We start from the raw sequence: 24,390 nt of genomic DNA on the forward strand, positions 1-24,390 counted from the left end.
CTGCTTAATTTTCTCTTTGGAAATTATCATTTGTAACATGTTTCTATGTATTTTACTTATTTATCATATTTACTGCTTGTCTTCTCCACAGGAATGTATGTTTCATGAGGGTAGGGATTCTTGTCTACTTTGTTCACTGCTGTATCCTCAGTGCCTGTGACAGAGTTTTACTCATTGATGGTGCTCAAGAAATACTGAATTAGAATATTACTTAAATGAATTAACAGTGCACTTAATTGAAGAACAAATTTCTACTTAGAACTGTCCTGGCAAGGGAATCTGTGAAATACAGTGATTAGCTTTCTGGACCATTTCAACTCCATTGCCTTTGACCTTGGTTAAGTCACCTAACTTAACTTGTCTGTGCAAAAGTTTCCTTCTCAGTAAAATGGAGGTAATAATAGTACCTCCTTCACAGGGCTGTGGTAAGGAATGAGTTAATATAATTAAGTTCCCACACATAGTAGTGTATAGCAGTAGTAATTATTATTCCATACAGAAAGACTAAGAGAAGGAGGTGGGAATGGATTGCGGGTTGGCTACATCTGATATGCGACTCTAGTTAGTTGCTCAGAGATGGAAGAGCGCTGTGAGCTGCAGCAACTGTAGGCAACCAAGAGAAAGAAGGTGGCGGAGTGTGGGATACTAATTCCACTTGTCCATCACTTTACAAAGCACTTTTAAATTATAAATGCTCCTAATCCTCATAAAACAACGTCAATAGTTATTACAATGCCAATTTTACCCATGAGAAAACTGGTTCAGGGAGGTTGAGTGACTTGCCCAAGGGAACCATATGGTAAGTGGTGGCCCCAAGAGTCCCATCCAGAAGTGCCACTTCACACCTCAGTACAGTTGCTATTATCCCCGCAACTTTCAGGGCATACGGAATATCCTGGGTCCAGAGGTCCAGTGACCCCAGGGCAAGGTAACAGAACCACTTTTAATACCCACGTGCCTGCTGTGAGGGGCTGGGTGCGCTGCAGGCTGCAGAGGCTCGCCGCCGGGGTATTGTTTGCGGAGCAGTGGTTCGCAGACGACTTCTGAAATTCTGCGTGCTGATGAGCATGTCAGGGCAACAAGTTTTCCGAGTATTCCCTCCCCTTCCCCCGCCTCCAGGGGGCGGGGCAATGAAGCGCGGGAAAATCGGCCTAGACTCCACCCCTACGCGTGCTGGGGGCGGGGAAAGAAGAGCTATTAAATGGGGAATGGACGTGGGCGGGGTTTCCACCCCACCACCCCCGTGTTTAGGAAGCCTACCAGCACGCCGCTTTAAGATCCCGTTGGAAATGGCCCAGGCCACGCCAGCACTCTGACGTCACCTCTTCCCTGTTTCCGGTCTGCCAGTTCCTCCTGGGCGTCAGGTGTCGGTTTCGTCCCTACTCCAAGTCCCGGTCCCGCTCCAAGTCCTCTCGGGGAACGTATGGGTGACGCCACTCTCCCGGGAGCTGGCCCGCGCGAGAACTCCCTACAGGCAAATTATAGGACGATTTAGTGTGAGAACCAAGAGGAAATGGTCAGCCAGACTACGTAATGTTTTGGGTGACGTTATATTCTGTGACTTTTGCACGGCATTACTGACATTGGGGTTTAGCTTGAGAAAACAGCAAACCAATCTACACACCTGAGCTCCTCTCAGAGTGAACGAGGTTCTCCTCAAAGTGGCCATCAAATGGAAGCTGAGAGTCCTTTAAATTTGCATAGAGAACTGTGGGTTTCAAGGACTGCGGCCAATTGGGAGTGAGGGGGGCGGAGACGCGCCGGGATAGTCACTGCCTCCGGTAGGAAAGCGGGGAATCAGGTCGGCTTCTTTCTGAGCCACAGTGGCGGAGGCCAATCGCTTTTGAGCTGCACAGATGGGGCAGGTTTTGAGCTGCAGACTCAGACACAACCAATAGGGAGAGGCATCTTCAGAAGGCCTAGGGTCCTTGCCCAATGAAGCTGGGAAGTCCGCTGGGCTTGTTCCGAACGGCAGTACTTAAAGCCAACCCCGTGCGCGGCTGGGAGGGGCGCAGTACTGAACGACGCGGGTACTGGCCAATGGCGAGTGCGAAAGCGGGCAGCTCAGCCCGGCAACGCGGAGGGAGCCGAAGGAGGGGGAGGCCGAAGCGGAGAGAAGCAGGAAGTAGCGGCAGCCACAGAGAGGGCGGCCGTGGCGGCGGCGGCGGTGGCGGCAGCGGCAGCGGCTGAAGCAGGGGAGAGACGGCCGAGTCCCGGCCTGCAGGAGGAGCGGAACGAGTAAGCGTGCATGGAGTAAACACGCGCCCTGGCCCCGCCCCCGGGGGGGCGGGTAAATACCCCGCCCCTCCCCCACTTGGTCAACTACCCCGTTCTCCGCGCCGCCCCCCTGGGGCGGCTTCTAGGAAGGCCCGGACGCAACCTCAGTCCGTTGGGGCGGATGGAGGAAACTCTCAGCTTGTTGAAAGCACAGCCCCTAGCAGGGTAAACGTGGGAGGGTCGGGGTTCCCAAGCACTACCGACTCCAGCCCCAGAGGCGTCTGGAGCGCGGCGGAGTGACTGGAGGCTGCGGATGTAGCGACCTAAAATGGTGTCTATGTCCGGGGATGGGGGCGGGGGAACCGGGCCCGGCCGGAGCGGAGCCTCAGCGTCCGGGCCCGGACAGGACTCAGACGCTCCAGGCTGCCGCGCCCCCTGGATCACTCCCCAATCTCAAGAGAACCTTGGGAGTCTGCGAGAGGGGCGGTGTGCTGCGCTGTGCAGGGAGGGGAGGAGGTCGGGGTCGGGACGACCCCCAGCTGGAGAACTGCGAGTAACGCAAGACGGTCCCCTCTGCACTCCTCTTTCCACGCGCCTTCCTACTCCCGTGTAGTTCTGGGCTGGGAGGGGCTGCGCGACGGTACCCCAAGGCCCTGGCTGAGGCCCAGCCTTCCCTTCTCATGCCGGTGGGAGGGAGAGAAGCGTTGCACGTCTCAGTTTCCCCTCTGGCTTTTCCTGTGTACACACCGCCCCCTCTCCTCAACCCCGGACACGCTCTCCGCGCCGGGCTTCGGCAGATGGCAGGGACTTACTACTGCCCGCTCGCCAGCTTGGCGGCAGCGTAATCGTCTCCGGCTGCTGGCCCTCGCCGTCCTCTGCACTGCAGGCTCCAGGTCAGGGAAAGGGAAAGGGCAGTGGACCCCGACCCGATCCAGGCCAGTTCTCCCTCTTCCTGCTCAGCCCCCTTCCTTTAGCTTTTGGGGAAGAACAGAGGGAAAGAGGGGTGGAGGCAGAGCCCAAGAGACAGGGCGCAGCAGCCTCTGAAAGGCCTGGGTCGGGTCGGGGGAAGTCTTTTCTTGCTGGAGCTTTGCTGCTTGGGGGACAGTCCTGCTGGCTCTCCGACGACCTCTAAGTCACTTGGACGCCAAAGGGGGAGTTGCTTGGGGAAGACGAGTTGGCAGATGTTTTCTTATAGTCCCCACAGCTCTGTGCTCCATCAGCCCACTTTTATGAGTGCTTTTCGGAGAGAGCCATGCCGAGGGAGGGCCCTAGTGGTCCATCAGGGCAGCCACAGGGGGTTGAAGGGCTTTGTCGAAATCCCAAACCTGCGGAATGACTTGGGGTGATGAGGGGAGCACTCCCTTTCTTCCTCTGGTTGGTATCTGGTATCTTCTCCCACCCACACCTTGGTCCCAGCAGTGCCACTGGCCGCTTGCTGGAGTAGCTCCAGTTACAGTCTAAAGGCTGGCAAGAGGTGAGAGAATTGGCCCTGAAAAATGACTTGCATCCCGAGCAGGCAACGTATGAGGACAGAGACTACTTGAGTGCTTCTTCCTAGATACAGAAACACTTGTGGAAGAAACTGGTAAAGGACAGACTTGGGTACCCACGAACTCTGGGCTGGCTTTCTTGTTGTTTAAGTGCCACATAAGTCTTGTGGGACTTTTTGTGTGTGTGTGTGCTGGGCCATGTTGGGGCTGGGTGGGACTTCTTGAGCTGCTTGTTGCCAAGTGAAGATGAAAAGGGTGAGGAGTGTGAGTTAGGAGCTCAGAGCAGAAATGACAGTGGGGAGCAGGCCCAGCTTTCCCCCGTGGTGGCAGCTGTGCTGGTGAGGCTTGTGCCCTGGGGTTTTAGCCCTGAGAGAGTACTAGAGGGAGGGGGAGGGGCTGGTTAGGGGAGGGCGGGGAGCGGGCCGCTCTGGGGAAGGTAGGTGAGCAAGGCAGCAGGTGTTTGTGCCTGGGAGAAGCCTCGGCTAGGGCCCTTGTGACCAGGCTGCTGTCACGGCTTTCCCCTCTGTCTAGTCTCTTTGTCTCTTTCTGTTCCTGTGTTTTATTCTTTCTGTCTTGGTCTTTTGGGTGATTTCCCTGAGTCCACTTCTCCCTGTTAACCAAGCTGGATTTCCAGGTGTTGGGGATGACCCCACGTGCCCCAGATGGCCTTGCATGGCCCTTGACTCTTGTCTCTGACCCCACCACAGATTTACAGTGCTTACTCCTTCCCAACTTCTCCTTGACCTGAGATGTCCTTGTTTGTCCTAGCGGGAATAGGTTCTAGATTCTGACTCTCATGTTTACATTATCATGCTCAGAATAACCCTGATAAATGGATTACTTGCCCCCCCTTGCAAACAGCAAATGTAAGGCAGTGGAATAACAGTTTATCAAGCAGGCCATTGATAAGCTGGAACTAGAATAATTTCTTGTCTTGGTTTAAGTCACTGCCTCTTTGTACGCATGGCCTTTCAGATCTCTGCGAACCTCCAGAAGATCCATGAAGAATTATGAATGGGTCCCATGCTGCCATGAATGAGCCCTTTGACCCACAGCATCGTGTACATCCTCCTCCTTAATAGTAGTACTGATTAATTGATTCTGTGCTGGGCACAGGAGGAACTGAGGTGGTTTCGACCAAGGTCCTCACTGAACTCCCTCTGCCTCTATAACCGTTTTGTCTTACCTGTATTTCTGAGCAGTCTCTTTCCCTTCGCTTTCTCTGGATCTTGGTGTCTTCCTTGGAATGTGCATATTACCTCCCCTTTCAGTGTTAGGGTCTGGCCGACCAGATGCCTGCACCAGCTCTCCAGGGCTTGCGCTGTGGTAGAGGGGCGCCCAAGTCGAGTGCATGTGGTTCTGACACAGGATGAAGAAGGTCCTGAGGGAGGAGGTACAGAGTTCCTGCTTCCAGAGCTCTCAGCTTCTCTTCTTGTTCTCATCAGGTCTGGAGCCCGCTGCCATGGGGGATATGAAGACTCCTGATTTTGATGACCTCCTTGCGGCCTTTGACATTCCCGACATTGATGCAAATGAAGCCATTCACACTGGCCCAGAAGAAAATGAGGGGTCAGGAGGCTCAGGGAAGTCAGAACCTAGTATAAGAGGTGAATCTGGAGAAGCAGCAGCAGCTGCTGGTGATGACCCTGGGGCTCTAGCCCAGGCCTGTGACCATGGCTCGCCACCATCAGATATCTCGGCAGTCAGCGTCATTGTCAAGAACACTGTGTGTCCTGAGCAGTCTGAGTCCCCACCTGGGAGTTCAGGAAGGGAAGGGGCCCTGGCTGAAGGGGTGACTAAGGAAGGGCCTAGGGGACTTCGTCTGATGCAAAATGGTTTTGGGGGCCCTGAGCCTCCTCTCCCAGGAACACCCCAGTCTCTACCTTCTCCTAGCGGGGGATCCTGGAAAGAAAAGGCCATGGAAGGCAAAGCTCCCTTGGACCTCTTTGCTAATTTTGGGCCTAAGCCAGGGGTGCATCCTGATCCCCTGCTTCCCTCTGCACCCTCCCCATCTCAGGAAGGGGCTGTGACCCCACCTCCTTTTTCCTCTCCCTTTGAGCTGACCCGGGAGAATGGCCCGGCCCTCCTGCCACCGGGTTCTTCACCCCGATTGGAGGCCTTGCAGCAGGGCAGCAGCAGCCCCCTTCATCCCCAGAGCCTAGCCCAGCTAGGCTCAGGCTCTAGCCCTGAGGCCACAGGCATCCCTGACAGCACCTTGCTTCCTCGAATTGCTCGGGGGCCTTTCTTCAAGCAGTCTCCAGGGCACCAGAGCCCTCTTACCTCCGCTAAAGTGCCCGGCTGTCAGCCCCTAAAAGAAGATGAGGGGCTGGTGGACAAGTCTCCCCTGGGAAGCCCCCGGAGTCACTCTAGTGGAGCTGAGGCTGCAGATGAGGACAGCAATGACTCCCCTGCCTCCTCCAGCTCCTCTAGGCCCCTCAAGGTACGGATCAAGACGATTAAAACGTCCTGTGGGGGTATCACAAGGACTGTAACCCGGGTCCCTTCAGACCCCGATCCCCCTGCCCCCATGGCTGAGGGGTCCTTCCTGGCTGAGGCTAGCCTCCTGAAGCTGTCCCCCGCAACCCCAAACCCTGAGGGTCCAAAGGTGGTGAGTGTCCAACTGGGTGATGGCACAAGGCTGAAGGGCACTGTGCTGCCTGTGGCCACCATCCAGAATGCAAGTACTGCCATGCTTATGGCGGCTAGCGTGGCCCGCAAAGCTGTGGTTCTGCCTGGGGGCACTGCCACTAGCCCTAAGACAATGGCTAAGAGCGTGCTAGGTCTGGTACCCCAAGCTCTGCCCAAGGCTGAGGGACGAGCAGGGCTGGGAACAGGGGGGCAGAAGGTGAACGGTGCCTCAGTGGTGATGGTGCAGCCTTCTAAGCCAGCCGCCGGGGCTGGTGCAGGGGGTGGCACGGTCATCTCACGGACCCAGTCCAGCCTAGTGGAAGCCTTCAACAAGATCCTTAACAGCAAGAACCTGCTACCTGCCTACCGGCCAAACCTGAGTCCACCGGCTGAGGCTGGGCTTGCCTTGCCTCCAGCGGGCTACCGCTGCCTTGAGTGTGGAGATGCCTTCTCATTGGAGAAGAGCCTGGCACGACACTATGACCGCCGGAGCATGCGCATCGAGGTCACCTGTAACCACTGCGCCCGCCGCCTGGTCTTCTTCAATAAGTGCAGCCTGCTGCTACATGCCCGCGAGCACAAGGACAAGGGACTCGTCATGCAGTGTTCGCACCTGGTCATGAGGCCTGTTGCCCTTGACCAGATGGTGGGGCAGCCGGACATCACACCCCTGCTGGCTGTCCCGCCTGCTCTTGGCCCTCCAGCCTTGCCTTCCTTGGGCAAGGGTGATGCGGCCATCACCTCCACCATTACGACAGTTGCTGCTGAGAGCCCTGTCCTGCCACTCTCAACTGAGCCACCTTCTGCCCCTGTGACCTCTGCTTACACGTGCTTTCGCTGCCTGGAGTGCAAGGACCAGTGCCGGGACAAGGCTGGCATGGCGGCCCACTTCCAGCAGCTTGGGCCTCCTGCTCCTGGGGCCTCCAGCAATGTGAGTTGCCTTTCACAGCCTTTCCCTGGGAAGGGGACAGCCAGTTGCCATGGGGATAGGATCTAGGAGGGTATTGAGGGCTTGGCTAGTAGTAGTAATGGGGGCAGGCCATTCCTCACTGACTCACCTTTTCTCACCACCCCCTTCACAGGTGTGCTCAACCTGCCCCATGATGCTCCCGAATCGCTGCAGCTTCAGTGCCCACCAGCGCATGCATAAGAACCGATCTCCCCATGTCTGCCCTGAGTGCGGGGGCAACTTCCTACAAGCCAATTTTCAGACTCATCTCCGGGAGGCCTGTCTGCATTTCTCACGCCGTGTAGGATACAGGTGCCTCACACCTCTCTTCCCCCCAGTGTGTCAGCACTTTCCCCCGTGCACTTTGTGGTCTAATGTTGTCCAGCCCCAGCCTTTTAGATGGCCTCTCCAGGAGAGCCCCATTCCTCCAGCTGAAGCTCTCAGGGTTCGTGCAGGCACGTGCAGCCTGGCGTCTGTCTGCCTTCCCAACCCTTTTCCTCAGAGTGGGGGGCGAGCAGGGCCACCTCTGGAGCCCCAGCTCTGCCTCAGCAGGCCTCCCTCGGGGAGTCCAGTCTCTGAAGCTCCCTCCTTTCTCCACCGTGCTTGTGTTTCATTGCCGATGAACTTTCCAGAGTCCCCCCAGTTCCTGAGAGAGTGTACAGTGGGCAAATGGGCATGGCGCTATCCCTGCCTCACCACAGCACCTCCCACTTTTCTTCCCAAGGTGCCCCAGCTGTGCAGTGGTGTTTGGGGGTGTGAACTCCATCAAGTCCCACATCCAGACATCACACTGCGAGGTTTTCCACAAGTGCCCCATCTGCCCCATGGCCTTCAAGTCTGCACCCAGCGCTCACGCCCACCTCTACACCCAGCATCCTACCTTCCACACGCAGCAGGCCAAGTGAGACCTGGGGAGGGAGCATGAGGAGGGACGAGCTGGAGGGGGGCTTGGGCCTTGACGGGGTTGGGTGTCTACACTGTTCTCTCTGTCCACACAGGATGATCTACAAGTGCGCCATGTGTGACACAGTTTTCACTCACAAACCCCTCCTGTCCTCACACTTCGACCAGCACTTGCTGCCCCAGCGTGTCAGTGTTTTTAAGTGTCCATCTTGTCCTCTGCTTTTTGCCCAAAAAAGGACCATGCTGGAACATCTCAAGGTACAGGAGTCAAGGGATAGGCAGGGTGCTCAGCTATGTTGACCTGAGGCTGGGGTCACATAACCCTCAGGAAGTGGGGGCCAGGGAGAAACGAGGATCTGGCAAAGCCAGGCCCAAGCCCCCAACTGCCATCTGCCTTGTCTCCTTACAGAACACCCACCAGTCGGGGCTCCTGGGGGAGGAGACTGCTGGGAAAGGGGCCGGGGCTGCCCTTCTGACCCCCAAAACTGAGCCTGAGGAGCTGGCTGTGTCTCGGGAAGGAGTAGCTCCCCCTATTGAGGAATCATCATCATCCTCAGAAGAGGAAGAGCTCCCCAGCTCCCCAGACCCCCCTCGACCAACCAAACGGCCCCGGCGGGAATTGGGGAGCAAAGGCATCAAGGGTGGGGGTGGGGGCCCTGGAGGCTGGACCTGTGGCCTTTGTCATTCCTGGTTCCCTGAGCGTGATGAATATGTGGCTCACATGAAGAAGGAGCATGGCAAGGTGAGTGGGGCTCGCCCAGGGGAGCAAGATGGGCTGGAGGGGCAGCATTGGGGTGATCTGTGTGGAAGTGGGGATGGGGTCCTGATGGAGCCTGGCTTCTAGTTTCCCCACTCCTTTCTCTCCTAGTCAGTGAAAAAGTTCCCTTGTCGCCTGTGTGAACGCTCCTTCTGCTCTGCCCCAAGCCTGAGACGTCACGTCAGGGTCAATCATGAGGGTATCAAGCGAGTTTATCCATGCAGGTAACCCTTGTCCCTTGCCCCCTTCCTCTTTCCGCCCAGCAGGTGACCCTCACTCCCATGACCCCATGTCTTCTGAAGTACCTTTCCACCTGCCTCTTGTCTGAGTGGACTTGAGACCTCCCTCCATTCCAATAGCCCACCTCCTCTCAAGTCACGGGTCTTGGTCTTGGGCTGTGCCTCTGGCACCAGTCCTGCCCCCTCTTCTCCTCTAGGTATTGCACAGAAGGAAAACGCACCTTCAGCAGCCGCCTGATCCTGGAGAAACACGTCCAGGTCCGGCATGGCTTGCCACTCGGGGCCCAGTCCCCTAGCCGAGGAAGTGCCCTGGTTCGGGGCCCTGGTGCTAGAGCCCAGGTAGGCAGAGGCCCAACCTGCTGTCCTGCTGTTTGGGCCATGGTTATGGGAAAATGCAGGTTACTGACCCTGGCCTTAGGAAGCCAGGTGGGGTGCCAGGGGCAGTTGGGGGTGATGTTGGCACCCAATTTCTTCACTCTTCTCCAGGGGACGGGACGGAAACACCGCCAGTCCTCTGATTCTTGCAGTGAGGAGCCTGACAGCACAACACCTCCAGCCAAGTCCCCCAGGGGTGGACCCGGGTCGGGAGGCCATGGCCCCCTGCGTTACCGGAGCAGCAGCTCAGTGGAGCAGAGCCTCCTGGTGGGGCTGAGGGTGGATGGTGGTGCCCAGCAGTGCCTCGATTGTGGCTTGTGCTTTGCCTCTCCTGGCTCCCTGAGCCGGCACCGTTTCATCAGCCACAAGAAGAAACGGGGTGTGGGTAGTGCCAGTGCCCTGGGCCTGGGGGATGGGGAAGAGGAGGCCCCACCTCCATCGAGATCTGATCCAGAGGGTAGAGAGTCACCCCTGCCTGCTGCTGGAGGCCCACTGACCTGTAAAGTCTGTGGCAAGAGTTGTGATAGCCCCCTCAACCTCAAGACCCATTTCCGCACACACGGCATGGCGTTCATCAGGGCTAGGCAAGGGGGCAGTGGGGACAACTAGGCCCCAGGCCTGGACTGGCGGTCCCCCCCTTCCCTAGGAGCCTGGGCTACTGCTGCTTGCCTGGCCTCTGGGCTGAGGGGTGTTGTCATCATTCATGTTTTGTTCAGTCCTCCTCCAGCCCCCAAAGATAAGCTTTTGAGGATTATAGTTACTTGCAGTCTCCACTTTGGGTTTGGTCCTTGGCCCTGCTAGAGTGGGCCCTCCATTCTTCTTTCTAAGCCCAACACTAATTCTCCTCCTGCTGCAGAGCAGTGTGCACCTGGGGATGTGAGGTGGGACTTTCCTAGGCCTGCCTGACAGGCCCAAGGAAGGACCACTGCTGGGGCAGTCAGGACACTGCTCCTCAACCCGTGGGCCTGGCCCTGCCCCAGTGCCACCCCTCAGGCTCCCTGGCACTCAAGGACCGCCCCCGTCTCCCACAGTGCCTTTCTTTTATTCCCCACCCCCAGAAATCAGGGTGGGGATGAGTCCTGTCAAGGGGGCCCAGGAAGAGGAGGGGACTGGGTCTCAGGAATCCTTTATTCTTGTAGTAGTAATACTAACAATGGGGGAAACGGGAGGGAAAAAAACATAATTAAAACTGCTCGAGGTTAATCCCATCCAGGCTTCTCTTTTCATGTGACTTGACAATGTGGACTTGATAGGCAGGGAGTAAGAGTCAAAAATGTATTGACTGAGCTAGGCAGGACAAAGCAGTCTTCCTCCTCATTCTGGGTGGTGTACCTTGGATCCTAGACGCTGAGGCATCTGTTCACTGATCACCTACACCCCAAAATACAACTCAGAAATGACACATGGCTAAGGACTTTATTTCAGATAAAAATTAAAAAGTTGAGAGCTATTTCCCTGGATGTGGGGAAGGGATCAGGGCAAAGAATTCCCCATGGCCAGGCCAATACCCTCATGTACTGGAGGGTGGTAATTTCCTTCCTTGCCCCTGTGGACTTCAGCAAGTGCAGGACTTTGCCAGAGCCCACCTACCAAAGGGAACCTGGCCTAAGGGTCGGTCCCTGGAAGGGGACAGTCGGGCAGCAGCATGGCCACAGGCCAACCACAGGGTCAAGTCTTAAGTACCAAGAACCTATTATTCCCCTCTGGGACCTAGAACAGATTAAGAGGATGGCCAGTGGAAAGAACCTCTTGGACCCAAGTGAGGAGAGGAAAGGCCCCAATGTCCCTCACATTTGTCACCTCTTCCCTGGAGGGCTGTGAGTCCTGGGGTCTGTCAGGTGGTAATACTGACACAGCCGAGGGTGGGTAGGTGGCAAGGAAGGCCCAGCAATTCTGGACCCCACATCTGGCCCTCCCACCCCTGGCAAGCTCTATGGTTACATGATCCTTTGTATCTCTTGCCTTCCATTTCCCTTGGGTGGATGGCTGGGTGTGTGGGGTTTCCTGGTTTGGGTTTCTTAAACAAGGGCCCTCCCAGGGAGGGTCCCCTAAATCCCCCACCATGGGGCCTGAGGAGGGTGTCACATGATGCCATTGGTGAGGTACTGGAAGCCGTCGTAGAGTTTGGTGGTGATGGACCGCATGCTGCCATCTACCATCTGTTCCACCAGTAGCTGGAGCTGCTCCTCAGTCATGCTCATGTGGAACCTCTCTTTGAGATTGCGGATGGTGCTGGAGCCATGGAAGCAAGGGAGCTGAGAACCTGGGGGAAGCAGTGAAGGCACCGAGTCATGGATGGAAAGGAGGGACAGGCAGTGGTAACGGCCAGAGCAAACACAGAGCCGGGGTATCTGAAGTGCCCCTTCCCTACCCCTCAGAGCTCCCTCACAGTATAGATCCAATTCTGCTGAGCCAGAGGAGGGAAAATTGGCAGGAGGCCCTGTCTTGAGCCCATCTTCGCCCCACGCTCCTAAGCCCCTCTGGGTGAGGGCAGAGGAGGGAAGAGAGCCGACAACACACCTTCCCTGTGGTGGCCGCGGGAGCAGAGTCTCAGGACCCTGGGGGGAGGCCGGGGAGAGGCTCTGGAGTGGGCCCTAGGCTGGGCACTTATCTGGTTGTAGGCCTCTGCCTGTGCTATGTCTGATACAGGTGACCTGGGCCACCATCACCAGGGGGCCAGACGTGGACGCTCCTGAGCAACGATGGCAACCTGGGGGTGGGGTGGGGGTGGGGATGGGGAGGGGGAGGAGATGGGCAGCTTAGACTGGGTGTACACTTAGCCCCGAGGAGGGAGATGGGGATGAGGGCCCAGAGGAGCAAGGGGAGGAGGGATGCTGGACAGAAGGCAGTAGGTGGTGAGGCAGTGAGGAGCAGCACCGTGAGCAGATAAAGATGGGAGATGGAGGAAAGACCTCTTAGCTCAGAGCAGGAGTGAGTTTTGGGATAGGGAAGGGACCTGAGGACAGGGCAGTCAGAGGTTAAAGGCCAATGGGTAGAAAAGTGGTGACTGGAAGCACCTGAGTTGGTAAAGAGCTGAGTGATGGAAGGAAGAGACAGGAACTCAAGAGCTGGACAAGGGATGGGTAGATGGGAAGGGACCAGAAGGCTGGAGATGAGACTATTATGTCCTCACCCCCACACCCCCAGGACCCAGCTCTGCCAGGGTCAGTAAGAGTGTCTCCGAGGAGAAACAGGGTACTAAATCAGAGCTAGAACCCTGGGAACTCCCAGCCCTAGTCTTGAGGTGCTATCAACATTCTGGAAATTCCTTGCTCCAGGGACACAACAGAAGTGGGAATCCTGTGGCACTATGGGCAGTGCCCTACCCACAAACACCTGGCTTCCCCTCAACCCACCTTGCTGCATGATCTCCACGATTTGCACCACCTTATCCATGTGTTTCCGGGCAGCGATCAGCCCCTGCAGCATCAGCATCTTATAGTAGTTGAACATGTCCCCATCCAGGCCGCCCATCACCTGAGAAGGGAGCAGAGTTGTGTGTGCAAGGGGGCTTAACAGCCTACAAGCCGGCCAGAACTCCTCCCTCCACCCGGGCTAACACACCAAACTGTTACTTCCCCACTCTCTTATCAGGCTGGAAGCCCCCCCAGGACACCCCACCTCACACTTACTGCCAATTCTGTTCTGTTCATCCCTATTGCAGGGGGAGCCCATTAGCTCCCCTTCCCAAGACAGGAAGAACCTGGGGAGGCACCTCTCCCTCCTGACTCACGTCCACAAACTCTGTGGTCAGCTTAAAGGCTGATGTCTCAAAGCCCAGGTTTCGGGGTGAGCTGGATAGGATGAAACCAAAGTCGATGTGGATGATGTGGCCTTCTGCGTCCAAAAGGATGTTCCCATTGTGTCTGAGGAGTGGGCAGAGAGGAAGAGGCAGTAGTTAAGTCTGACTGAGGCGGAAGCCTCAAGCTGCAATGCATTGGCCACATGATACCAGGCAGGGGAGTCCCTTGCCATGTTTCCTGCTGCCAAGAACTCTTGGTCTAACCTCCTAAAACCTTAAGCTAGTAGTGGAAAGAAGGGAAATGAGAAAAGTAAACTGTTAGCAAATGCTGTGGGGTCTGAAATTGCCATTATTAACAATTGCATAAAATAGTTTAAGGTCATCCCTATTTTCCAAAAATTGTACTTTTTGCGTCCAAACTGATCCCAATCTAGCAGAGAACTCAAAAGCAAGAAAAGGCGGCCTTTTTTTTTCTTCTGTCACAAAGGCCAAACCCCTGGCTCAGTGAGAGGCCTCCAATCTGAACCTATTTACACCTGTGTTTCATGTGCAATTCCTCACCAGCCCACTGCAGATCGGAACCCCGCCAGATGGGAGCAGCGATTTGAGGCATGCATATTGAGTGTTTAAATGTAAAACAATGTAATGTAAAATAGGGCTTCTTCGGGTAAGGTTTAACTATCTGATAAAATCACTTATGTAAACAAAAAAAGCTCAGGAAGCATTTACTACAAGTTAGCTGCAGGAAGAAGAGTTAAAGGGAAGTAAATCCAAGCTTTGTGATTTCCACATGAATGGCCAGTGGGAGGAGTAACAATCAATGCTAAGCCTGTAAGGCCTGGTCCATTCAGCATAACTGACCTCAGTGTCAACAGAAGCTTTGTGAGGCTAAAAGCTCACAGGCTGTGGGCCACCTCCAGGTTTCGTCTGACTGGCCAAAAGTGAGGGACCAGAGGGAAAACCAAGATCCACCTGAGTCCTTCCCGCTCTGGGAAGCGTTACCAATTTAGCAACACAGGCACAATTTTGAGAGCCAGAAAGTTTCTGGTTGATGTCCTAGTGCAACCTCTCATTTTAAAGGTGATGAAACAGGCTCTGAGAGGAGAAGTGACTTCTGTGCCCAAGGTGCCAAAGCTAGGGAAGGGAAATTTCTTTTTTTTCTTAACTGCGGGAGCTGCTCTCAGCTACAAGGACGTTCTGGACTCATTCGGGTGCAGTTAAGGAGACCTTAAACCTGCTTCTGATTTTGGGTCTGCTAACTGTTGCTATTTCTTTCCAGTAGCTGATTCCATTCATGGCTTGACTACATCTATTGATACTTTTTTGGGTTGTTATGAAAGATTTATCAGCTGCCTGACCCCTCCCCCTCTTTTACAGGATGGACTGTAATCCTCCAAACGTACTGGTTTCCTAAAGGAAAGCCTAGAAACTGGACTAGCACCTACCTCCCTGCCACCCATTTACTCAGTCCCCAGGGCTCAGCTCTAGGATCTCTGGGTCTTGGGTTCAAAATCCTAACTCTTCAGGGACAGGCAAAAGCTTGCAACCAAACTTCTGATAAATCACCAGATTTCCCTTCAGCCCTCACATGCAGACCCTCTGCAGGATGCATTTGTAAGGCTAGCAGGGTGGAATGAGCACAGGTTCTGAAAGCTCCCTGACCCAATTTCCCTCATGAGGAAACACCTGTTTGATGGGGCTTTCATTTGATTTCAATATAAGAATGTCAGGCCATGGCAGGCATTTAATAGATGCTAGATTTCTGATAAGCCACCTTGTTAGCTAAATCTTAATGTGCCATCATGTCATTGGGAGCCCTGGAAGCAGAGGCCACTGAATTTCCATTTCTGCATTCCCAGGACAGCTGCCCTATGTGTCCAGTGAGAGGTGCAACTCACAGGAGCATTTGGAGTACTGACCCCTAGTCACTGTCTGCAGATAGTCTTAGAAAGCAGGGCCTTGGTGGTGTAACTATCTTTGTATGATCTGTAGTTTGCCTATATGTGAACTTAGGCTTCATAAAGGTCATAGGATTTTGGAAGAATGACAGCTCTGGGCAAAACAGATACTTAAAGTTTTGAAGTCATATGTTGGAACAAGAAGGAGAATCCAGCTGGGAGTTTCAACTAGATCTCCAACATGTCTCTCATATCCCCCTTGTCCTTTCTGCTCTCCGTCACCACCCCTGCCCTCAGCCAGGCCTCATGATCTCCTGCTTTGTTGCTACACCCAACAATGCCACATCTATATCCAACATCACCTTTGACACCACGGGGTGCATTCATTAATCACAGACTGGACTGTGTCATTCTTCCACCTGTGAAATACAACCTCTCAGCCTCATCAGGAAGGCCCTTTGAATCTGCCCTAAATCTCATGCCTGATGTCAGCACCTACTATTGTCATGTGGGGTAGCCCAAACTTTAACTACATTGAGTTGTTCCTCTACCTGGAGCATCCTTCCCTCACAGCGTTCTCTGTCCTCATTTCCTTTATTCTCAAAGACCCTGCTCACTCAAACCCTTGCTTAAATCCTTCCCATAAATCCTTTACTTCTTTGTCCCTTTACCCTAGCACTTGTCAGTATGCCTCCTTGGCTTAATGGCACATCAACACATCTTCCTCCGCTTAAGATATGTTGTTTCACCTTTCCATCTTGGCCAAGGAAAGTGGTGATGAATGAGTGAAAACTGCACACATGAAGGGATGGAGGGAACCCTGGAGAAAGGTTAGGATGAGGGGCAGGAATTTACCTACCTGTCCTTCACTTGCAACAGGTAGCAGACCAAGCAGTAACCAGCGCAACTTTGTACAAAATTGCGCTGGGCACTGAGGAATGCCTCGGTGGTGTGACTGCCGTGTTCCTGCAGGAAGTAATCAAGCAAGGAGAGCTGGGACTGTTTCTTCACCTGATGGATGGACACAGCGTTGACCACTGGTTCAATCATGCCACTGTCAGCCGAAATCACAAGAATCTTATACGGCTTGATCCACAGGGGGACTCGCTCCTGTTCCCAAATGGACTGTGAGGAGACAGAGGTATTGGGACTATCATCTTTGTCTGAACTAGGGGAAGAGGTTAAAATACCCCTGTTACCAATCCTGGTTTCTAGGCCAAAAAGTCAGTAGAACCTGCTGAACCCACTGAGGGCTAAGGAGTTTTGAAAGGAAGTCCAGGGTCTGCCAAGACACAGGGAGGTATGTGGTTAAACGCATCTTCTAGGTAGAAAGCCCCCCAAAAGCAGGAAGAACAGGAAACTACACTGTCACCTCACAAGCAGGGAGAGTAGGAGATATTAATCCAAGTTCACAGAAAAGGGGTAAAAGTCAGAAAAGGATTTAGATCAGCGAAGCCTTCTCTAGAAAATGAAAATATGAACTAACTGGATCAAGCAGGTGAAGCAACCAACCCAGAGCCCCATGTGATCAACATCTCAGCACACTGCAGCCCACCTGCCGCAGACCAGGGGAGTTTCAACCAAAGGACAAACCCAGCACCCCGAAGTTCAGTTTTCAGAGCACGTGCAGGTCACAAAGGGCCACAAGAGGGCACTGTGGAGCTGTTCCTGGGTGTGCTCCTGGGGAAGTATACTGAGGAAGGAGCACCAGCTTTAGTGCAAACTGCATCTAATTTAAACCTGGGCAGGAAGCTGGTCCCCAGCCGCAGCTCCCGGCAGAATGACATGTGTAGTTGTCCCTTCTCTTACCTGCAGTTGCTTCAACACCTGGAAGGCTAGCAGCTCCTGCCGAAGGTCATCCCCACACTTAACAATGACTGACAGGAGCCGCCAATTGGGGAGATGGCCATAAGGGGAGCCCTCTCTGATCCGCCTGTGAAGAGAGAAGCAAGAGGTGTCAAAGGGTGATGCCAGTGTGAGGTGTGAGGACAGAGACAGAGCTTCCACCAAAACTCCAGATCAAACTCCACAGAGGGCAAGGCCTCAGACCACCTGGGAGCCTGATGGGCGCCTGGGGGGGGTGCAGTGAGTACGTGCAGTTACTTCCAGGCTTTGAGAGTAGAGACCACCCCGTGACCTGACTCACCGCACTTTCTCCTGCCAGGGCTCTTTGAGAGCAACTGCAGAAGGGTCTTCTGGGTCTCGTTTAAAGGCTGTAGGGGTCTGAGCCAGCTGCTCCGAAAGGCGCCGTCTAGCAGGAAGAAACTATATCATTTGCTTGGAGGAGTTACCCTAGAGTCTCATGTCCCTGTCTATGCCGGCATTTCCTGCACTGTTCCCTTGATTCTGGGCACACAGAGATAGAAACCTCGGCTGAGAGGGACTCATGGAAGGAAACACACCACTGGTGTCTTGCTAACCAGGTGGCTTGGAATCACATTAAAATGCAGATTACCAGGCCCTCACCATTCTTCTATGAAGATTCTGATTCAGAACAGGTGTGGTTCCACCATCCATTCGCATTTCCAACAATATCTCCTCCCTCTCCTTTGATTCTGACACATGTAGTTCTCAGGCCTACTCTGAGAAATGCTGCTCTAAGTCCTTCCTCTGGTGTTTTCATCCCTCTGAAGTCCTTTTCAAATTTAATTTCCATGTGTAGTAGTCTAGTACTCTCAACCTGCACCTTCACTGCTTCAAGTCTGGGGGTCTCAGGACAAGGACACCAGCTGACAGAGAAGAAGGGGACACAGCGACAGGCAGGGCCTGAAAGAGGGATGGAAAAATGAGGGGCCACGTGGGTTGGCCATACCGGATGTCCCCTGCTGCGATGAACATAGGCTCTTTGCTCTCTTGGCTGGTGATGCTGTCCACGGAGAACTGGGAGATGTTGTCACAGCTGTTGGTGTGCACTTCAGGAAGCTGGGGAGAGTGGGCAGTGCCGGTTGGAAGTGATCAGCACAGGTCTTGCTTCTTTCACTTCCTACTCACACTGCCCTGTGGACTTGCTGTCTCCATGTCATAATCCTCCTCACTTTCAAACTGCTCCGAAAGGCCTCCCCTGCTCATGTATCTCCTCAAATTGCCTAGGCACTCACAGAGGTCATACAGCAGTGTTTCCCAAAGTATGAACTACCTGCATCAGAACTGCCTGGAATGCTGCTAAAATGGAGATTCCCATACCCCACCATTGATCTGAGTTAGAATTACCGGGAATGGGATCTGGAAGTCTGAATTTTTAATAAGTTTTCCAGAAGACTCTCAACATGCTGAAGTTTATAAACCACTGCATGACCATCACAGCAAGCTGAACTTTCAGGGTTACACTAGAAGCTCCCCAAGGGGAGGGATGCATTCTCCCTCAGAGTACAGAGCACAGCCTCTCCAAAACCAGGCTCCTCTGACCATGTCTCAGCCTAAGGTATTCAATTTTATCTCCTCATCTCTCAAACTATAAAATACTCTACCAGACCCCAAGGCTCATATCAAGTCCTTTCCCTTGTACCAGATCATTTATCCTAAACTCCACTCGTCATATAGTGCACACTGCCTTATACATCTTATAGATTTTTTTCATAAATGTTTGTGTCCAATTTCCCTAATCTGACTCTAAATTCAAGGACAGAGAGTCTGTCTTCACAAAGTGAAATCTGGTTGTGTCACAGCCCTACATGTAATCCTGCTCTGGCTCCTTACAACCTCAGAATAAAGTCTAAGTTTCTTTCCATCATGTACAGGATCCTTCCTACAAATCTGACATATCACATTTCCAGTCCATTCTTCACCATTTCTCACCCATGCTCACCCATTACAGCCATACAAATTTCAGCTCCAAAACCAGGCCAAGGTCTCTTGTCTTCGAGTCTTTGCACGTTATTCCCTTCAACTAGAATACTCTGTCCAGCTAATTCCTACCCAATCTTCAGGCCCAGCTGGATTATTACTTCCTCCAGGAAACTGTGTGTCAACCCCCAAGTCTGGAATAAATATCCCCATGCACAGGTGCTCCCATAGTGCCCCATCCTCTCCAGCATGACTTAGAGCCCACCGTACTACCACTACCTGCTAACTGGTCTCATTCTCTCTCCTATTAGGTCTGAAGCTCCTTGCAGGTAGGGCCAGGATCACAGCACTCACTGCTGCCACAGAGACCCTCCATCAGGACTTCTTGAAATATTTATTAAACTATGACTTACTATTCTCTACTTTCCTGAGACTTTATTTAGCAGATGTTCAATAAATATTTTGATTAAATTTCCCTCACTCCACTGGGCTTTGAATTTCCTCCCTACATTTAACCTAAATTCCTCCTGCAGTAAAGTGAACTCCATGCAAATCTATTCCACCCTAGGGCTGGTCAGAACTTTTCCCTCTCATACCTGTTCCTACCTGCCCTGTCACCTGGGACCCTGCCTAAGCCCTTCTCAGCATGTGGTCTGGTCTCTAGTATACTGGAAGCTCCTGGGGAAGAGTGCTGGCCCAGAGCTGCCTCTCCGGAGCCCCTCACCTCCACCTGCAGCTCGCCTATGTCATCCACTGACCAGGCCTCATCGTCGTTGTCGCAGTTGGGCACTGTGCTGAAGCTGCCTGCCCGCTGCTCATGGCTAACACCACACTCGGGCAGGTTCTCCACAGACCGTGTGCTTCGAATGCGGTTTTCGGGGATCCGGGCAGGGACACTGGCGGTGTCGAAGTTCTCACATTCAAGGACTTCCACATAGATCAGATAGGGAGCCTGGGTTGAGGGGTGGATAGTATTTGCAGCTTACCTTCACCATTGCCCCCACATCTTAGCTTCATTCACACAACTTTTCCTGCTGCCCAGTCCTAGCTCCAACCTCATCAATCAGTCCCTGGACACTATAAACACCACGTTTAGGGCAGGAACTTGTCCTCTACACCTATATGAAGAATTTGGGTGAGAGAGTACCCAAGTCTTCAAAATGTCTCAGCTGAGCTTCAAAAAGTATAAAGCATGCCCCAGGGCAAAACCATTCCAAACTGTTGATTAACACTAATCAGAGAGGCCTGTCAGCTTCTGGAGGCTTGTCCTAAAGACAGACAGAAAGGGAAAAAGCTGGGCACTGTTCTAAGCAGGGTTCTAATTGTCCATACTTTCTCTGGAAGAAGAATCTGATCTGTCAGTACTCATTACAACCAGCAGATAAATTCAGCTAATTCTCTTCAATGTGAATTGGGCATCCTTTTCCCTGCCCACTCTGATCAAAAAAGGTCTTAGAAACAAAGTATTTCTCTATTCTCACTGTTGCTGTCCCTGGAAAGCCTAAGAGTTACAGAACGGCTAAGGAAGAGCTACCAAAATCTGTGAGGGGAAGGGAGAGTGACTAAGAGGGCAAGAGGCAAGCTGAAATCAGGCCTCTTTGGTCCAGAAAGACAGGCCTGAGAAGGGGACAAGGTCTTTAGAATCACAACAGAACTGAAGTAGATCAAAGTTGACAGGTGTACATGGACTATGAAGGAGTCTGGGATTTTGGTGGGGCATTCCAGGGCATATATGTAAACCCCAGACAATCATGGTATAGAGTCAGCTGAGTGGTAGGGTTTGGGCCACAACCCACCTACCTTGTCCTTGGAGTTGAGAACAACAGCCTGGGTGTGGGGCACACGGACCACGTGGTGCTCAAAGCCAGCAGTGGGCAGCCAGACTCGGGCAGGGAGCTTATGGTTGAGCAGGGAGAGCTCTGAGATCAGCCGCTGCGTTTTCTGCTCCTTCGTGGGGAGCGTGGCCAGCCGCTTGCCAATTGCCATCAGGGACTTGATGAATTCTCGCTCAGGAGCCAGTCTGACAGGCTACAAGGGGTTGGGGTAAAGCAAAGATAGTGAAGAAACCATAGAAAAAGGTGGCCCACCCACTCAGTCACTCCAGGCCATGCAGGCCAGAGATCCAGTGTCTGGAGAACACCAGGGAAGGAGCTACCTTTCAGCCTTAGCAGGAGATGCCCCCGCCCCCCAATTCCTGTCAGCTTGAATTGGAAACATTCCTTTTCTACAGGCTGTTTCTTGAAGATAAGAGGAACGTGACTCCAGGTCATTGGGAAGCACCCTTCTTAATTTGACTTGAGTTTCTCAGGAACTATCCCAAGGCTTCAAGATGGGCCAGGGACAACATCCAAAGAGGTTGGCCAGGGCCCCAGAGAGAAGAGCTGCTTATACCTGAAGTGTTTCACCCATCTCAACAACAGGGTTGTCCCTCTCCCCACCTGGCCGACACTCTGCTGGGGGGCTCTGTCAGAGCCTACAAGGCCAGGGAGGGGAGCTTGGAGTCAATATTTCCCCTTTCAAAATAAGGAGTCATTCCATTCAAATGGTTTTTGCTGCTTTCCATGGCATCCCCCTGTCCACCCTATTCTCTTATAAGGAAGGGGTCAGTGCACATGCCGGGGATGAGAAGATGAGCAGACTTTGCATTAATGGAGGAACGATCAATGGGGAGAGAAAAAGCAGGTGAAGGGTAGGTAGATGTAGGTAGGTAGGCAGATCGAGAAAGCAGCTCCTTTCAGCCCATGACGCTGGCTTTGAAGGCCTGCCTCTCTCAGTGGTTCCTCCTTGGGTCCTCTTCCCCTACCTCTCAGGGACTAAGCTCCCGTACTGTTGCCTGCCGTGCACTTGGCTCCTTGTGCTGGGCTCCTCAGTCATTCCCAGAAAGGGCACAGTCAGTCTCCAGAGTAAGGCAGAGGTGGGGAAAAAAATGGACTGAGCTAGACATGAAGAAGGGCTTTTTTCCCCAAAGTCCTTGTACCAAAAGGGGCATTTTATCAAGATAGCCAGCCAACTCCCCATCCCATCTCCCCTCAGGTAGAGAAGAGCAGTATCTTCTCCTCTTCTAGAAATAGTATTTCACTCACCAGGCTTTTCTCTGTGTGTGTCTCACGCAATTTCCTGAGAATTGAGAATTTCTACCCTCACTCCCTCACACTGCAAAAAAGAGCTTTTTTTGAAAGCCAGGCAATACCAGCCCACCTCTGCATGTGCACAGAGAGCTCAAAGCCTCTCTCAGCCTCTATCCCACAGGGGGTTGGCTCAGGGCCTCACACAAAAATAATACAGGGGGTCTGAATCAGTCAGGGGTTGGTTCAACCCTGGAAGGCAGGGTTGAAAAGAGACAGAGACAGGAAGACAATAGTACTAGGGTTCTGTGGTCCCTGGAGATGTCCCACGGCCTAATAGAGAAAGAAAGGAAGAAGAAATTTGGAGATTCAGCCTTTGTTTGCCCTGATCGCCTAAGTACATCCACTCAGATGACAAATGTTCACTGCCCCAAGGACCCTCCACCCCAACCAACTCAGTCATCTCAGATCAGAAAAGGCAGAATTCCTTCCCATCCTCAAATTAGCATTTGGGTTGGGCACCCCTAAGTTACAGGAGCATGGTGGAAATGTGACCCCAAGCCTTGAGAGGAAGGCTCTGCCACATGGGAGGAGACAGGAATCATGACTGCAAGGGAATCAGCACAGAAAAGAGAAAACTGATTGGGTAGACAAATTAAAAATAAAACATAGAAAAATCATCCAAACTTCCAAAGGGTCCAGCATTTCCTCTCACGTCTCTGCCCAGCAACAAGGCCCTAGACCCTGTGGGGCCAGAGGGTCAGGGGTTAGTCCAGAGGGAACAGGAAAGGAGAGTGAGGATTAAGGAACATTCTGGGCAGCGAGCTGGGAAAGGGAAGAGCTCAGACCTGGAAGAAACACGGTTGAAGAGCAAAAGAAAACCAGCTAGGGGCAGGTAACTTTCCTTAGGCCAAATCCTGTTTGCTTTTGGAGTCAGCCCCAGCACAGGGCCTACCTTTTAGAAGACAGAGAATAAATATTAGATGGTCTGATGGCAGAAGCCACGGGGAAAAGGTTCTGGGAGGGAGAAACAGGATCCTGGGGGTTTCTGCCAAGTGGTTCTTGGCTCCAATCCAGGAGGAAATTTCACCTCTCTCCCAGATGTCTGTTCTGGAGATCCAGCAACTGGAGGCCGAGTCTCAGGGCATCCCAGCTGTCTCCAGAAGGACCAAGTGAACTCTACTCTGCCTGGGCTCAGGGCACTGGCAAGAAAGGGCAGGGTACTCCTCCAGGTCTGGGAGCCAGGGACTGATTTCCCAGGAAGAAAAGGCACCATTTAACTCCAGCCTTGGCCTGGGGACGGAGAGGAAATGCGGCCATGGGGGGAGCCTGCCACCCAGCCCCAGCCTGGCCCCACTTACGGAACTGAATGAATTATCAATACTCTCGGTGCTGGAGGAGAGCTCCTGGGAAAGGGCCATAGGGCAAGGGGAGAAGGAGGGGCGGGGATGGAGGGAGAGAGACAAAGGCAAATAATTTAGCTCCAATTTGGATTATAACCACTTCTCTTGTGTAGCTCTACCTTTATGCTTTAATGAAAGAAAGTCAATCCAGAAAAGTCACTTGTCTAAATTCTTGACACTTTGGGAGATGCTTGAAGACTGTCGCAGACCTTGAGGTCAGAAGGGTGGAAGAAACAGAGGCCTCTGCTTTTCAGTTTCTTCTCTTCTCTTCTTGATTGCACCAAGCCTGTCTTTTGGACAAAACCCTAAGGCTGGGTCCCTGAGGGAGGTAGCTCTGTACTGTCCAGTATCCCTGCTTTCTCTTTATCCACCCACGTGCTCTCAACCAAAGCCTTCTCTGTGGAGAGCACCACAGAAAAACTGAATTTAACAAGTTGCATGGCCCCCATACTGGAAGCCTCACATCCTCCATCATCTTGGAAATGTGTGGAAGCAGAAGAGCTAAACTTTGTATGCCATGCCAGGTGCATCTCCACTCTATTCAGCCTCAGTTATTGCCCTGGGAAGCCTAATCCTGACCTTCAATCATGTGACAAGGGGCACCACAGACTCATGAGCATCAGACCTCTGTGCCAGATACTGCTGGGAGTAAAGGACAAATAACTCTTCTCTCTACCAAACCTCTGTGGGCTTGCTTTCAGACTATTTCACATGACACCCAATAAATTACAATTTTTTGACATAAGGGAGTTAGGTCCTAGATGAGTCCATCTGAGAAAGCTGAGTAGTTGAGCAGCAGCTGTCCTAGCCCCAGCCCATGGGATTTATCTTAACCTCACCCCACTCCTGTGTTCCCTGGTGTCTGTGAACAGAACAGGGGAAAGCTCTGGTGGTCATGCTCTCCCTCAGCAGCTCTGCTGCAGCTGGTGCACAGGCCCATC

General features: G+C 53.1%; 2 protein-coding genes and 2 long non-coding RNA genes across 11 annotated transcripts in view; 2 read left to right on the forward strand and 2 right to left on the reverse strand.

The window, feature by feature from the left end:
- Positions 1 to 464: 464 nt before the first annotated feature.
- LOC108406311 (uncharacterized) lies at positions 465 to 1,774 on the reverse strand. Its single transcript, XR_001855428.3, has 3 exons — positions 1,625 to 1,774; positions 1,261 to 1,468; positions 465 to 1,173 (listed from the first exon to the last, which is right to left on the reverse strand). It is a non-coding gene; the product is annotated as an uncharacterized lncRNA (long non-coding RNA).
- Positions 1,775 to 1,798: 24 nt separating this feature from the next.
- ZNF687 (zinc finger protein 687) lies at positions 1,799 to 10,766 on the forward strand. Of its 3 annotated transcripts, none has more exons than XM_017674934.3 (9): positions 1,799 to 2,238; positions 5,153 to 7,266; positions 7,418 to 7,596; positions 8,009 to 8,185; positions 8,283 to 8,445; positions 8,597 to 8,929; positions 9,056 to 9,168; positions 9,381 to 9,522; positions 9,670 to 10,766. In XM_017674934.3, exons 2-9 carry the CDS (start codon positions 5,170 to 5,172, stop codon positions 10,165 to 10,167), a joined length of 3,702 nt encoding a protein of 1,233 aa, XP_017530423.1. In that variant the 5' UTR covers positions 1,799 to 2,238; positions 5,153 to 5,169; the 3' UTR covers positions 10,168 to 10,766. The 3 variants fall into 3 exon arrangements, with proteins under 3 accessions (XP_017530423.1, XP_017530424.1, XP_073090724.1); XM_017674935.3 differs by lacking the exon at positions 1,799 to 2,238 and adding an exon at positions 2,309 to 2,442; XM_073234623.1 differs by lacking the exon at positions 1,799 to 2,238 and adding an exon at positions 2,541 to 3,110.
- Positions 10,767 to 10,955: 189 nt separating this feature from the next.
- The window catches only part of PI4KB (phosphatidylinositol 4-kinase beta), a 30,064-nt gene continuing 16,629 nt past the window's right edge, over positions 10,956 to 24,390 (reverse strand). For 3 of the 6 annotated variants that reach the window (XM_017674937.3, XM_073234626.1, XM_073234625.1), the window contains 10 exons: positions 23,408 to 23,452; positions 20,782 to 21,009; positions 19,706 to 19,933; positions 18,011 to 18,120; positions 17,345 to 17,449; positions 17,008 to 17,131; positions 16,058 to 16,323; positions 13,292 to 13,424; positions 12,915 to 13,035; positions 10,956 to 11,821 (listed from right to left, as the gene is read on the reverse strand). In XM_017674937.3, the coding sequence (XP_017530426.1) occupies positions 11,640 to 11,821; positions 12,915 to 13,035; positions 13,292 to 13,424; positions 16,058 to 16,323; positions 17,008 to 17,131; positions 17,345 to 17,449; positions 18,011 to 18,120; positions 19,706 to 19,933; positions 20,782 to 21,009; positions 23,408 to 23,452 (1,542 nt within the window). In that variant the 3' untranslated portion in view covers positions 10,956 to 11,639. Of the gene's footprint in view, positions 11,822 to 12,914; positions 13,036 to 13,291; positions 13,425 to 16,057; positions 16,324 to 17,007; positions 17,132 to 17,344; positions 17,450 to 18,010; positions 18,121 to 19,705; positions 19,934 to 20,781; positions 21,010 to 21,784; positions 22,015 to 23,407; positions 23,453 to 24,390 lie in introns of those variants that run through there. The other 3 variants (XM_073234627.1, XM_017674939.3, XM_073234628.1) reach the window with 2 other exon arrangements.
- On the forward strand, positions 16,204 to 19,461 carry LOC108406312 (uncharacterized). The gene is made up of 2 exons (XR_001855430.3): positions 16,204 to 16,339; positions 19,293 to 19,461. It is a non-coding gene; the product is annotated as an uncharacterized lncRNA (long non-coding RNA).

This window comes from Manis javanica, chromosome 4, assembly GCF_040802235.1.
Source record: "Manis javanica isolate MJ-LG chromosome 4, MJ_LKY, whole genome shotgun sequence".
Classification (NCBI taxonomy): Eukaryota; Metazoa; Chordata; class Mammalia; order Pholidota; family Manidae; genus Manis; species Manis javanica.

Excerpts from the sequence above, each read along its gene's own strand:
- ZNF687 (XM_017674934.3), top strand. The coding sequence starts at position 5,170 with ATGGGGGATATGAAGACTCCTGATTTTGATGACCTCCTTGCGGCCTTT. Across the intron at positions 7,597-8,008 it reads TCACGCCGTGTAGGATACAG|GTGCCCCAGCTGTGCAGTGG; the intron begins GTGCCTCACACC and ends TTTCTTCCCAAG. Across the intron at positions 8,446-8,596 it reads CCATGCTGGAACATCTCAAG|AACACCCACCAGTCGGGGCT; the intron begins GTACAGGAGTCA and ends GTCTCCTTACAG.